General features: G+C 35.4%; 1 protein-coding gene, 1 long non-coding RNA gene and 1 pseudogene across 6 annotated transcripts; 2 read left to right on the forward strand and 1 right to left on the reverse strand.

Annotated features, from left to right (window-relative positions):
• Window positions 1-272: 272 nt before the first annotated feature.
• Window positions 273-1408, forward strand: LOC108809024 (tryptophan synthase beta chain 2, chloroplastic-like; annotated as a pseudogene).
• Window positions 1409-2066: 658 nt separating this feature from the next.
• LOC108807192 (uncharacterized) lies at window positions 2067-7659 on the reverse strand. 5 transcript variants are annotated; one of them, XR_008935078.1, is made up of 4 exons: window positions 7507-7659; window positions 6317-7283; window positions 4098-6055; window positions 3765-3962 (listed from the first exon to the last, which is right to left on the reverse strand). It is a non-coding gene; the product is annotated as an uncharacterized LOC108807192 (long non-coding RNA). The 5 variants fall into 5 exon arrangements; XR_008935079.1 differs by having other exon boundaries at window positions 4098-4275; window positions 4395-7283; XR_001942694.2 differs by having other exon boundaries at window positions 4098-4275; window positions 4368-7283.
• Window positions 7660-11448: 3789 nt separating this feature from the next.
• On the forward strand, window positions 11449-14227 carry LOC108805600 (translation initiation factor IF3-1, mitochondrial). Its single transcript, XM_018577522.2, has 8 exons — window positions 11449-11895; window positions 12054-12144; window positions 12323-12390; window positions 12555-12653; window positions 12753-12809; window positions 12897-12965; window positions 13062-13145; window positions 13219-14227. The coding sequence occupies exons 1-8, from the start codon at window positions 11686-11688 to the stop codon at window positions 14032-14034; spliced, it is 1494 nt and encodes a 497-aa protein (XP_018433024.1). The 5' UTR covers window positions 11449-11685; the 3' UTR covers window positions 14035-14227.
• Window positions 14228-15064: the final 837 nt, after the last annotated feature.

The following is a 15064-nucleotide window of genomic DNA, read 5'->3' on the forward strand; positions in this document are numbered from 1 at the left end:
GTAAAAATCGTGTGTGTCTTTTCTTTACTTGCAAACGCAATACACACGAGTGAACAAACGAGAGAGGTGAGAGTTTATACAAACTAATCGAGCATAAAACAGAGCAAATCATCATCCTTTTTCTCAACAGTTTGGATCTTTGTCCTTCTTGTTCTATGTCTGAGTTTTGCTTTTTTTGTGTTCGATGAATCTTCGTTTAGAGAGAGTTGGCTGGGATCTTGAAAGACTATGTGGTTCGAGAAAGTCCTCTGTATTTCGCGGCTCTCAAGCACTTAGTGTGTTCAGGATGCGACTTCTTGGTGCCGAGGTAATGCTCAAGACTCATCTCAGTTTCTTTATTGTTTATTGAACCCTTTGTGGTGGTGTTACAGGTGAGAGGAGTTCACTCTGGAACAGCAAAGTTGAAGGATGCTACATCATAAGCCATAAGAGATTGGGTGACAAACGTTGAGACTACACATTACATATTGGGATCTGTGGTGGGTCCTCATCCTTACCCTATGATGGTCAGAGACTTTCACGCGGTGATTGTTAAAGAAACGAGGAGACAAGCGATGGAGAAATGGGGCGGGAAGCCGGATGTCTTGGTGGCTTGTGTTGGTGGGGGTTCAAACGCGATGGGACTCTTCCATGAGTTTGTGGATGATGCAGAGGTCAGGTTGATTGGTGTGGAAGCTGTGGGATTTGGAGTGGATAGTGGCAAACACGCTGCTACACTGACAAAGGGAGATGTTGGTGTTCTACATCGAGCTATGAGTTAACTTGCTGCAAGATGATGATGGTCAAATCATTGAACCTTACTCCATCAGTGCATGGTAAGATAAAACTCCTAACTCTATATTTAATGATCCACCAGCCATCATAACTGTTTTGGAATTTTCTTACAGATTGGACTACCCTGGAGTTGGACCGGAGCATAGTTTCCTTAAAGACATGGGAAGAACTGAATACTTTAGCGTAACCGATGAAGAAGCATTGGAAGGTAATGCATACCTTACAACCTGTTTTGTAGTTTCATATCTCACCTTATGTGTTCACTTTGGTTTGTAGCGATCAAGAGAGTTTCGCGGTTAGAGGGAATCATCCCGGCACTAGAGACCTCTCATGCGTTAGCTCACCTCGAGAAGCTGTGTCCCACGTTACCGGACGGAGCTAGAGTGGTCTTGAACTTCAGCGGAAGAGAAGATAAAGATGTTCAGACGGTGGCTAAATATCTTGAAGTTTGAAAAGAATAAGAACCTTTTGTTTGTTTGTTTTTTAAAAAAAAGTTTCAAGACAGTGAAATCTTTTTGTACTTGTAATCTGTTTGTACTTCTACACGGTCGGTGACGTTTCCAAAATAATTGGAAACAGAAAAGGACTAAGAAGAGAGCAAAGTTTGAATAAATTGTTCTTTAGTTTGCTGCCACCTTACTAAAGCCCCACGTTTGCATATACCAGCATGATATATTTTACATATTCTTGAAAAGACATTGATCATATTGTGTATGTTCACTGTTCAGTCCGAGCAAGACTGCCAGTGCATCTGCTGCTGGATTGTGACTTATTTCAATTTGTACCACTTGAACATGATGTATATCAGAGGTCAAGTTTATCATTGCTATGTCATTTCTTCGACGTAAATATAATGATCCATTTGAAACCTCGATTCTATAACGTTTGTAGAGCCTGGAGTTGGCTGAAATCTTTTGCTTCCAGAGGATTGGCACTTTTGAATAAGTGAAATACACATGATCAGTGCCGATTCTGAGATATTTCGGGTCCAATACAAAACTAAAAATGTAGGCCTTAAATGATAATTAAAAATTTTAATTAACAAAAGAAAAATTGAAATTTACAATATTTTGAAGCTGGCAAATATTTATCAATCCTAAAAATTATCTTTTTACTCTTTTATATAGATAAGGAAAAAAAATTCAAAGTTCTATTCTGTTACAAGTTTGATTAGAATTCATTTTGACATCTGCTACAAAAAAAATAGTATAAATTGCAAGCTTTCAAGTGTTCAAAATTATTGGCCCCATACTAATGTATCTTGAGTATGTCCTCAAGACCGGGCCTGCACATGATCCTACACGTGCATTTGCATCCGGAAAGCCAGCGTCGTGGTTGTAATCAAACCATCCAGTAGGAGACGGTTTCCAAACTGAGCTGAGCACTAGTGGTGTAGTGTCTAAAAGTTTCTGCATGTCAATGAGAAAACATACACTAATTCTAGCTTTTTGTACTAAGAATCAGAATCAAACAATTTTTTTTTTAAAGAAAATCAAACAAATTTTGATACTTTTATTTTCTTTATTTCTCTTAGCATTAACATCTATACACACACATACATGAGCGCATGTGAATACAATACTTAGAATTAGTGTACATGCGAACAACAACGCAAGAGACTATGTGCATATATTATTAATCATCGAGATGACTTGAAGAATGTAAGGGCTTTCTTTGGGAGTTGAAGATGAGATGGAAAATAAACGTCTTTAGTCGCAGGCAACGAGATGATTTGGCTTGCTCAACAGTTTCAATGGTTTTATACCACTGAATGAAACAGCCAAATCATCTCTTCTTAACACAATAAAACAAGACTATTTACCATAACTGTTGTCTGAATCCCTTTTGATTAAATTTAGCATTACTATGTGTTTAGTGCGGCCCAGACCCCACATATATATGCGATAATTGAATATTTAAGCATATTTTATTGTTTATGTTCATATGATAAAAACCTAATTTCAAATTAAGAATCATGAAATCATTGTGCACTGTCACAGATCGATTTGGGAAAAGTTCGGTTTCTTTTGATTTGTGTTTTTTTTTTATTAAATCCAGTCTTCTTCGTGAAACTCGGTTAAATATATCAGATCTCTAAATGATATTAGCACACAATGCAACAAACAAGAACATCACTAATTTTTTTTTTAAACAGAATTTGGGAAAAGTTCGGTTCCTTTTGATTTGTTATTTTTTTCTTTTAAATCCAAACATCTTCATGAAACTCGTTTAAATGTGTCTGATCTTTAAACGATATTAGCACACAACTTTTCTTTAAAAAACAGAAGTTATAAAAAACATTTCATCAAAGTCGCAACACACTAAGAACATAAAAACAAAGCATAACAAAAAAGACAACCACAAAAGGATAGAAAACAAACTGACAATGTTTCAAAGAGACTGAGAGTCCAAGAAGCATTATCTATCAAAGACTAATGACAAGCAAATGAAAGACATCAAAAGGTACTAATAATCTAACACACATAAGCTTACATAAAGAATCTTAAAGAAAAAAAACATGGTATGGAGGTAACAAGAATAACATCATCTATGGCTGAATCGCAAGTAAACTCGAGTCACCACCCAAAAACCATAACCAATAATTCTACTCTCACCAACTCAGTTCTCCCAAAAAACAAATGTAGTATAATAGCAAGAAAAAAATCATAGCCAAATCAACAAATGATACAACTAGAAGCGTATGAAGCATAAGACATATTGCAGAACATATGCCAAAAAAATTTACATAACTAAAACAAATACCTAATTATGCTGTTATAAACACTTGTATGTGAAGAGCCATGAAATCTATTAACTTAAGCTGAAACACTTGACTTATGTTAGAATTGTCATACATTTTTTATATACAGCATTACCAATATGAGAAAAACAGATTAAAAGAAAAAAAATATGAAGAAACTAAGTGAGACAATTTTCGAATTACAAAGTGATGCAGTGCAGTCATTGTAGCTTTTATAAGCACTCCACAATCAACTTTCTTACGAGAGAAAATTATGTACCAAAGAATAATACAAAGTTTAAGAGATCAATTTAACATAGATAAATAGACAATAGTGTACAACCTAAATAAGGATATTCTGAAAAACTGAGATGAAAAAAACTTATTATAATGGTAGTTATCATTAACTCAAGCAACATGGATAAGAAACTGCATGGATATCAAGCTCCTGCAAATTGATTAACACACTAGTAATATACACGTAGTTTCTTAGAGAACTAATTAAAAAAACTAAAAGCAAAAGAAATATGCATCTCTTTTAAAGAACACACCCACAAGATAAAAGAGTGGAAAGAAAATAAACCTGAAACTCTTGGCGTGATCTTTGAAACCCAGAGGAAAACTACATGCAAAGAAAGATAGAAAGGTGGAGTTAGACGACATCTGTCAGCTTGTTCAAATGGAAAAAAATAACATGAAATTATTTTGTTGATATTCTAGATAGTGTGTAAACACAATGAATTTGTACTACAGAGGTCAACCTGCATAAAGAAGAACAGATCAAAGCTTAAGAGTTAAAACATAGATCAAGAAATAAAGCACCATACACAGAGAGAATTAGAAAAACACATACCTGAAACAGAAGAAGGAAAATAGTTACCTCATCCCTTAAGACACTTGGAACCGGGAAGGATTGTGTGGCTGGCTAGGAATCGAGTAATTTGAAGAGGCAGCCCAAACTCATTCTAGAGACTCGGTTTTTTTCTTTTAGTTTGATCATTTTCATTAGATCTGGGCCGAGACATTTGTGTTTAACTTAATTGACCAAATACCCAGAGTAATCCAAAGAGGTGAGACAACTTCCTCATTTGCATCATTTGATCTCTTGCCTTTTATTTATCTTGAGTGATTAGGATCTTAAGCAATTCCAGAGGCATTTGTGTTTAACTCAGCCTCAGGTATCGAACCTGAGTGATTTACTGAGGTGGGAAAATCTCATTTGCATTCTTAGTATCAGGGACCCTTCGAAGAGGTAATTATAATTACATGCATTACGAGGCATTTGTACAAGTTCTTTGTTCAATCATCAGGGACATTTAGAAAGGTAATTAAAATTACCTTGTCTTAGAGCATTTTTGATTATAGCTCTGAGACTAGTAAACCGTGGGACAAGAGGTAATTATAATTACCTGCAGTACGAGGCATTTGTACAAGCTCTTTGTTCAATCATTAGGGACATTTAGAAAGGTAATTAAAATTACCTTGTCTCAAAGCACTTTTGATTATAACTCTGAGACTAGCAAACCGTGAGACAGGCTCTGTTCTATCATCATGAACACTTCATTCAAAGAGGTAATTATAATTACCTGCAGTACAAAGCATTTTTACAAGCTCTTTGTTCAATCATAGGGACACTTAGAAAGGTAACTAAAATTACCTTTTCTCAGAGCGTTTTTGATTATAGCTCTGAGACTAGTAAACTGTGGAACAAGCTTTGTGTTCTATGAACATTTCAGAAAGGTAATTAAGATTACCTTGTTCCAGAGCATTTTGATTATAGCTCTGAGGCTAGGAAACAAGTATTATTAACAGGCGGGACAACTTCTTCATCTGTGTTCTGGCATCAGGGACATCTTAGAGAGGTAATTAAGACTACCTCGTTACGAGGCATTTGTTATAGCTCGGTTGACTAGGAAACCAGCTTATTCAGGGACATTGAAGAGAGGTAGGTAATAAAGATTACCTTGACTCTACGGTAATTAGGAAACTGCTGAACAAGCTCACTTGTGTTATGCCATCGGGAAATTTCCTCATTACAATTCATTTGGCTTTCATTTTTCTGAGGCTTTAGTGTTTAACTCAGGTGAATCGACAACTGAGTACTGAACGAGGTGGGACAGCCTCATTTGTATTCTAGCGTCAGGGACTTTCGTTTTGTTTTACATTTTACTTGAGTGACTAAGATCTCAAATAACTCCGAAGGCATTTTGTGTTTAACTCAGGTAACAAGGATTCCAAGTAGCCCAAATTAAGAGACATAATACTAGTAGGGACGTTTCGGAGAGGTAATTAAGATTACCTTGTTACGAGGCATTTGGTTAGAGCTCACTTGATTTTACGGCAGGACAAGCTCACTTTATTTTACGGCAGGACAAGCTCACTTGTTAACTTTCATAAGGGACATTTTATAGAAGTAACTAAGATTACCTCGTTAGGAGGCATCTGTTTATAGCTCGGATGACTAGAAAACCTGACTTATTCACGGACAAGCTCGTTTGTATTATAGCATCAGGGACACTTCAAAGAGGTAATTAAAATTACCTACAGTAAGAGGCATTTGTTTAGCTTGGTGAATAAGACCATGAGACATCTTTGTTCAACCATCAGGGACATTCAGAAAGGTAATTAAGATTACCTTATAGCTATGAGACTAGTAAACCGTGGGAAAAGCTCTGTGTTCTATCATCAGGGACATTTCAGAAAGGTAATTAAGATTACCTTGACACGAGGCATTTGTTTATTTGGGACAAGCTCACTTACATTATGGCATCAGGGACACTTCAAAGAGGTAATTAAAATCACCTATAGTAAGAGGCATTTGTTTAGCTTGGTGAATAAGACCATGTGAGCTCTTTGTTCAACCATCAGGGACATTCAGAAAGGTAATTAAGATTACCTTATAGCTATGAGACTAGTAAACCGTGGGACAAGCTCTGTGTTCTATCATCAGGGACATTTCAAAAAGGTAACTAAGATTACCTTGACACGAGGCATTTGTTTATTTGGGACAAGCTCACTTACATTATGGCATCAGGGACACTTCAAAGAGGTAATTAAAATTACCTATAGTAAGAGGCATTTGTTTAGCTTGGTGAATAGTTAACCATGGGAGAAGATCTTTGTTCAATCATCAGGGACATTTAGAAAGGTAATTAAGATTACCTTATTTCATTTTTAGCTATGAGACAAGCTCTGTGTTCTATCATCAGGGACATTTCAGAAAGGTAATTAAGATTACCTTGTTTCATTATAGCTCTGAGACTAGAAAACAGAGCTTTATAGACAAGCGGGACAACATAATCTATGTTCTGGCATCAGGGACATTTCAGAGAGGTAATTAAGATTACATCATTATGAGTCATTTGGTTATAGCTTGGACAATTAGGAAACCATGGGACAAGCTCATCACATTATAGCAATAGGGGCCACTCTAGAGATGTAGTTAAGATTACCTCGTAGAACTAAAGAAACCTCCACGCTAAAGATATAGAAATCAAGCAAATTTGAAATACTAGAAATAAAATCAACATACAAAGAATAAGGAAATGAGTAAAGAGTGGAATTTAATTAAATAAAAAGACACATAACGAATACAGGTGAAAACTACAAAGACATATGAACTACTTGTTTTCAAGCATTACTACTTATATAACAAAACCGATTTGTTTTGTTTAGTTTTTAAAAGTTAAAGAAAGAGGAAGTAGTACCTGGGAAGAAAGGTGTCGCCACATAATGGCTTGATAGAATAGAAGAAGGATATAGCAGAGCCCTGAAACAATCGCTAATGATCAGAAACTATGGGGGAAATATGTATACATTAGAGGATCAAGATGCGAAGAATAAAACAAAACAACAGTGTGTCGAACAACCTATTCAAACAAAGGGCTAAAAGGCAAAAGGTGATCACTGAGCGAAATAACCAAGCTTTTACGACTATACAAGCTTACAGTGGAAATATGTAGACACCCATGAATTCAAAATCAAGAATTAACCTTGAAGAAGATCCGTCGGATAGGGTATGTGGATTTCTCATTTCTTCTGCGATGGCTTTCCAAGAAGACGAACCAAAAAAACGTCTCTGCAAGAGAAAATTCAAATTAAGAATCGCGATTTGTGAGGTATCAGCAATTCTAAATAGACACCAAAATTTGAAAAGAGTAAACCTAGAGATATGGTTTCATTATCGCCTCCGATGGTTTCGTTATCGCCTCCGGGAAAAACAGAGACGAGAGAGAGAGAGAGAGAGAGAGAGAGAGAGAGAGAGAGAGAGAGAGTAATATTTTGAACCCTAGAAGACGAATAAGAATATTTTAAAATAAGAATATTTTGTTAGGCGGCCTTTAAACGATGCGTTTATAACTCTTAACGGTCAATAGCTTGTACAACTGTACATACAACGGCTAATTTATTTCTTTAAAAATTCTCAAGTATATGAACGTTATCTCGCTTTTTTACGAGAGGATTAGCTTCTATGTAACTACACAAATAACTTCATATATATTTTCGTTTTTAAATATATGAAAAATAAATAAACATTTACATAATACTATAAACTACTTAGTCAATTAAACATATATCAGTTTATGTTACTTAATTATTTTATGTAATCATCTAAGAAAATAGAGAAATATTTAAAAAAAAATTTCTATTACTTTGAAATATATATTTTGTGTTTTTCAAAACTATGTTTTAAAATAAATAATAAATCTTTTTCTAATAGCAAGATTATATAATATTTTGAACCCTAGAAGACGAATAAGAATATTTTAAAATAAGAATATTTTGTTAGGCGGCGTTTAAACGATGCGTTTATAACTCTTAACGGTCAATAGCTTGTACAACTGTACATACAACGGCTAATTTATTTCTTTAAAAATTCTCAAGTATATGAACGTTATCTCGCTTTTTTACGAGAGGATTAGCTTCTATGTAACTACACAAATAACTTCATATATATTTTCGTTTTTAAATATATGAAAAATAAATAAACATTTACATAATACTATAAACTACTTAGTCAATTAAACATATATCAGTTTATGTTACTTAATTATTTTATGTAATCATCTAAGAAAATAGAGAAATATTTAAAAAAAAATTTCTATTACTTTGAAATATATATTTTGTGTTTTTCAAAACTATGTTTTAAAATAAATAATAAATCTTTTTCTAATAGCAAGATTATATAATATTTTGAACCCTAGAAGACGAATAAGAATATTTTAAAATAAGAATATTTTGTTAGGCGGCGTTTAAACGATGCGTTTATAACTCTTAACGGTCAATAGCTTGTACAACTGTACATACAACGGCTAATTTATTTCTTTAAAAATTCTCAAGTATATGAACGTTATCTCGCTTTTTTACGAGAGGATTAGCTTCTATGTAACTACACAAATAACTTCATATATATTTTCGTTTTTAAATATATGAAAAATAAATAAACATTTACATAATACTATAAACTACTTAGTCAATTAAACATATATCAGTTTATGTTACTTAATTATTTTATGTAATCATCTAAGAAAATAGAGAAATATTTAAAAAAAAATTTCTATTACTTTGAAATATATATTTTGTGTTTTTCAAAACTATGTTTTAAAATAAATAATAAATCTTTTTCTAATAGCAAGATTATATGTGTGAATTTTGTTTTATTAAATCACATTATATACAAATATATATTTTTCATCTAAGAAAATATAGATATAAATAAATATTTATTACTTCAAAAGTATATTTTGTGTTATATAAAAATATTTTTGAAATGAATATTTCTATTTTGTGAAATTTCGTTTTTAATAAAATCATATTATATAAACATATATTTTTGTTTTTAAATTTTGTTTTGTAAACTTTATAAATGTTTCTTTTTTATTATATATGTTATTTGGAAAATTTTAGAAAGAAACTTTTATTAGCTTGCCTCTCCTCAGCCTGCAGTAGCAGCATATATCTTAAAAATATATAAGAGAAATGAAAATTAATAATGAATTTAAAATACTTATATAAAAGTGAAAGATAAATAAACCCATAATTTTGGCCAATTTGTTTTTTATATTTTTGGCCAAAAAAAATATTTATAATTTTTTTTTGAATAACAGGAGGTACGGGGCCAAAGTCAGCAATCTCCCTTAAATCTGAAATCATAGCATATTAAATTAATTTCGTATCAGCGATCACTCGAATTGGGGACCTCTGACACAATGGTCAGGATCCTTTTCAGTTGAGCTAAGACCTCCGTTATAATTTATTTATTCAATCTTAACCTTAGTTCTGAGGTTACTATTTCGTAACAACATGTTCTGCATAACGAGTCTCTTGTTCTTCCAATGGTTGTGTTAAGAACCTCAAAAGACATGTCATCAATTCTATTTTACCCTTGAAGCATCTGAAGAAATTCAGGTCTCTCTTGCGCTTAGCTTATGGTTAATCTGATATAGATATTTTGTTTCAATGAACCATGAGTTTTTTATGAACCCCTTGATGTTATGTGTATCATCTTCTTGTTTTTTTTTCACTTTCTAAATTTCTTTTTTTGAGTTTACATGTACAAATTGGTATTTTTTCCTCTCTCCCCCGAAAGACTCTCTCTTCGAGATCCAAAACTACAGTCAGACTTTTCAAGCTCCGGCGGTCGTCCTCTGGGCGCGTGACCGTCGGAAGCTTTATCCCCTTGCTCTCTTCTTGTTCCTTTGCTCCGATTTGCCCTTTTCTTACTTGACATCGATATGATTGGTGTTGTGGCCGGAGCTCCGCCGCGGATTCATCTACACTCGCTCCAAGGGTGTAAAGCCGAGGTTTGTGGGTTCTGTGCTGGAGGATCAGTGAGGCGGTAGGGGGTTTTGGGTGGTGGGAGTCAGCTTTTGGTTTTTCTCTCCACAGATCTCCCTTTCCCTTTGTAGATCTTGCGGGTTTAATGGAGGTTGGGGCTTGTGGTGTTTGACGAACTCTGGTTCTCCTCGGGGACAAGCTGCAGTGGCCAGTATGGAGGGGTGTGTGAAGCTTTAGCTGCAGATGTGGCTTGGCGTCTTGCTTGGGGTTGGTAGGGTGCCTATGTTCATTGGAGTCATTCCAGTGGCTACTATGCCGTGATGGTCAGTGCTTTTTGAGAATTCAATTTTAGTTTTGAGAGGATAAATGGAGTTAGATGATTTTCGGAGCTAGTGTTTCATTGTTGGTCGATTGCCGCCGATTTGCTCGTGATAGACTTGAAGTTGGAGTGGTTATTATTCAGTTATCGGCTGTGTGAATAAGACGTGTTCGGGAAGCTTTTATTGGCTTCGCTGTGGGGTGATGGTGCGTATGAGGCGCGTGGAGAACCCGCTCAAGGTTCAATGGCGAGTTTTAGTTAGGATTGAAGGGTGTTTACAGCGACGGTTAAGGATTCTAACCTCTTTCGATTCAATTTATGTGTTGGTGATATTCGGATGCTTCCAGTCTTTCTCGTGGTTCTTCTCAATTTGTGTTATTTGTTTATGAATTCTCTTTAAGTAAGCTGGTCTTTGAGCGCAAGGTTGAGCACTTTTCTTGGGAAGTTCAGCCTTACTATCTGGCCTCTTGACTCTCTTTATTCTTCTTCTGTTTTTGATAGTTTTAAGGGTTGTGTTTTGTCTATCTTTTAGTTCCGGGTGGTACTTGTTACTTTGCTGGCTCTTGGCTTAGGAAAGATAGTTAATGTGTCGGTGTGTAAAAATTTGTTTGATCTAATTTTAATATACCAGATTATCTACCAGATGAAAAAAAAAGCTAGGAATAATGTATGTCACAGATAACTGAAATTGTTTTTTCTTTAAATTTAAAAAATAACGAAAAGAGTGTGCTTTTTCACTTTCAGATATTTGAAAGTGCATAAAAGAAAGTGTCTTTTACAAGAATTATCTCAAAGATAAACAATGGAAAGCCCATAAGCCCAATAACTAGCTTTCGAGTTTGAGGGAAAATCCAAACAAAGTCGACGGTGAACCCTTCCCCTCTTGGCCTCCTTCTTCCCGAGATGCATCCGCCATTGAAACTCCGTTGATCTCTCTTTGATTCCCTAAATTCTTCACTCTTCCCTTCTCTTCTATATCGAAACACTCCTCTTCGCCTTCACAAAACCGTGCTTCCGAATCAGAAGCATTCGCTTCCTTTACAGTTCCAAATCGAAATCTCCCTTCTGAGATTCCATGGCGGTTTGGCGTATAATCACTCGTTCGTACCTCAAGTACGCATCAACACAACTAACCAGGAGCTACAGCCAAGTATGTCTTGCTACCTCCCTCACTCACGCCGTGAAGCAGACAAAGTTGTCTTCTTTCGACATCCCAAATTCAGACATCTCTAGAAAGCCTTCTAATCTCTTCGAAACTGTCAGGTTGTTTGCCACGTCAGCTCAGGTACACTCGTTCATCTTTCTCAGCACTGTGTTCTTCTTCTATCAGATTGCATAAACTGTATGGAAAATCTGGAACAAGAACCCTGCAAGATTTGCTTTTTATCCTGTCATGTTTGATCATGATTTATAACTTCATACTTTTCCATTATTTTTGTTCAGAGAAGGAAGCAAGAAGAGGAAGTTGAATCTGATGGTCCACGTCTTAATGAGAAGATTACTGCCGACACTGTTAGATTGGTTTCAGCGGAAGGTACTCTCTTTTACTACTAAGTTCCTTTCGGGTTGAGTATCTTTAGATTGAGTCAGTGTTTGTATATATTTTAGTAAAGAAGTGTGTGTCATCTGCGTAGAGCTTTATAACACACAAAGAAAATTAGAAAAGATAAATGGAATTTTGGAGATTAACTAAGGAAAAATGTGATGTGCAGGACACTGCATTGTATCATTGAAGGAAGCACTCAGACGGGCTAAGGAGCTCAAGCATGACTTAGTTGAGGTGATATGTTTATTTAAACTAATAGTAATTCTAGAAGTTGCTTGCTTCTGATCATTGCATATCTGTCTTGATGAGTTTCCTATAGTCTACAAATGTCTCTCTTGAGTTGAGGGTTATCTCTTAATATAGTTCTAATCTGTTTGTATTCTTCTTTTGTCTTGTAGGTCCAGAGAGATGCTAACCCGCCAGTGTGTAAAATTGCAGACTACGCCCATGAGAAGTACAAAAAGGCTCAAGTAGGAAAGGAGCGTGCTAAGGCCAAGGTCAGTGATAATGGCCTCTACTCGTACTTCAAATTCTCCTGCCTTTTTTTTTTAATGTATTTGCAGTCTTGAGTTTATTGTTTTGATGCTATTTTCTAGCGTGCTGAAGTAACCATTCGACCTGAGGTCAAGGAAATTCGATTTACTCCAAAGATTGTAGGTTCCTCTTCTCAGTTTCTTTCTATTCTCTTCTCTGTGTTAATGATTAAACCTACAACGAAAATTTTACTTTTTTTTCTTCAGGATGCAAAGGACTTAGAGTTCAAAGCAAAACAAGCAACGAAACTTATGGAAAGTGGATACCGTGTGAAGGTATAGATCAAAGTCCCAAACTTGGAACAAGTAAACATCTTTGTTGAGCAATTTTTCATGCATCTCTGCTTTGTTCTTCTCTATTTTGTGTAACAGTGCCATGCAGTTCCTGACAAGGACAAGAAGAAGGAGCTTGAACCAGAGAAGCTGCTTGAGTTATTATCTCGCTTCACTTGTTATGTAAGCCCCCTCCCCTACTTTATTTATCTAGTTTTCATGCATTTGCTTTGGTTTAAATCATTGTCTTGTATAGATTGGGGATGCACTAGTGGAGTTTGGGCCAGAGGCGGATAAAGGGAACGCCGTTGTGGTAGTTAGACACGCCATGTTTGGACCGCCCAAGAAAGGAAAGGCGATTAAACTGAAGGATATGAACATAAAAACTGCAGCCAGAATAAAAGATGATTCACCAAAGCTTGATAGCTCAGAAGCTGATGATGATGATCAGGGAGTAGTTATAGAGACACCTGAACCAGTTAAACTCCAGAACAGGTATGCAAAAGGTGAACCGAGCAATGACTTCTCAGGAGGTAGAGATGCAAACCGGTTTGAACCTCAGGCTCCAGAACGTCCTCGGTTCCAAAACCAACAACCCAATGGGCGGTTCGATCCTCAGTCTCAAAACCAGCCTCCAGGTCCACCACGGCCTCGGTTCCCTAACCAACAACAACCTACTGGGAGGTTTGATCCTCAGTCTCCTAACCAGCCTCCAAGTCAAACACACCCTCGGTTCCCAAACCAACAACATGCTGGGCGGTTTGATCCTCAGTCTCCAAGCCAGCCTCCAAGCCTGCCTCCCAGTCCACAACGGCCTCGCTTCCCAGACCAAGCTCCAAATCAGCAACCTCCTGGGCCATCTCCACCTCGATTCCAAAACCAGTATCCAAATCAACAAGCTACAGGTCGGTTTGGAGTCCAGCCACCAAAGCCGCCTCCCCGAGCTCCACCACCACCACGTCCACCAACCCGGTTGCCAAATGAAACTTCGAACCAACAACCTGCAGCTCCTGGAAGAGCTACGGGTGAGGCTCCTAGTTATGGGATTTTCAGCACCTCAAATACGAAGTAGGACCAGCCTATTTAAAAGAAACCCGTAGGATTTGAATCTTTGTGATGCTTTCCTTGGGACTCATTATTTTATGTATAACTAATAGTCCAATAATGCATACACTTGTACCTCTCATTCAATTTGTTTTGGTCATCTTTGAACAAGAAAGCTTGGAACCATTTGATTCCATATAAAATATAATGAGTCACTTTTATTTAATAAAGAGAAAATTATAGGGACAATTGGTGGACTACCCATATAAATGATCCATATTTGCATTGTACCAATGGATTGACGTTTCAAGCTTTTCTCACACAATCTTTTTCTTCGTTTGACCGAAATGCCCTCTTGCTCTCTCTTATTCTCATGTGATCTTTTTTTTCTCTGACACTTTCTGCAGATTGCAAGTCTTGTTCCCCCTTCCTTCTTTCACATTCTCTTTCTTTATATCTCATCTCTTTATTCGTTATCTCATTTCTTTCTTTTCAGATTCTTTTATTTTTCTTCATTCTTTCCATTTATGATATTAATCTATAAATAAACACTATATTTTCTTTTCTTTTTTCTTTCATAATTCTATTTTACTATTTAAAATTATTTAGTTTGATGGAAAACTGAAATTTTCATATAAATTCACAACTCTTGTTTTGTTTGCGTTCACTCTGATTTTCCATCAAACTGAATAATTTTAAAAATTAAAATAAAATTATGAAAGAAGAAGATTAACTAAACATGTTACAAAATAATTTGATCACTAAACATGTTACAAAATATATTAGAGAGTTTAACAAATTTTGTAACAAGATACAAAATTTGTTAATATGTTACAAAATATGTTAGTGAATTAACAAATTATGTAACATGATGTAAAATATGTTAACATTAAAATAACATCAATTATAGTCTCGCTAACATGATACACAATTTGTTAATATTTAAAATAACATCAATTTCTATTGGGTTATGATAAAACTACATAATAACTCATCATTAATTTGACCACCAAACATTTTACGAATATGTTAGCGAATTAACAAAATTTGTTACAAGA

Source organism: Raphanus sativus, chromosome 6, assembly GCF_000801105.2.
Source record: "Raphanus sativus cultivar WK10039 chromosome 6, ASM80110v3, whole genome shotgun sequence".
NCBI lineage: Eukaryota > Viridiplantae > Streptophyta > Magnoliopsida > Brassicales > Brassicaceae > Raphanus > Raphanus sativus.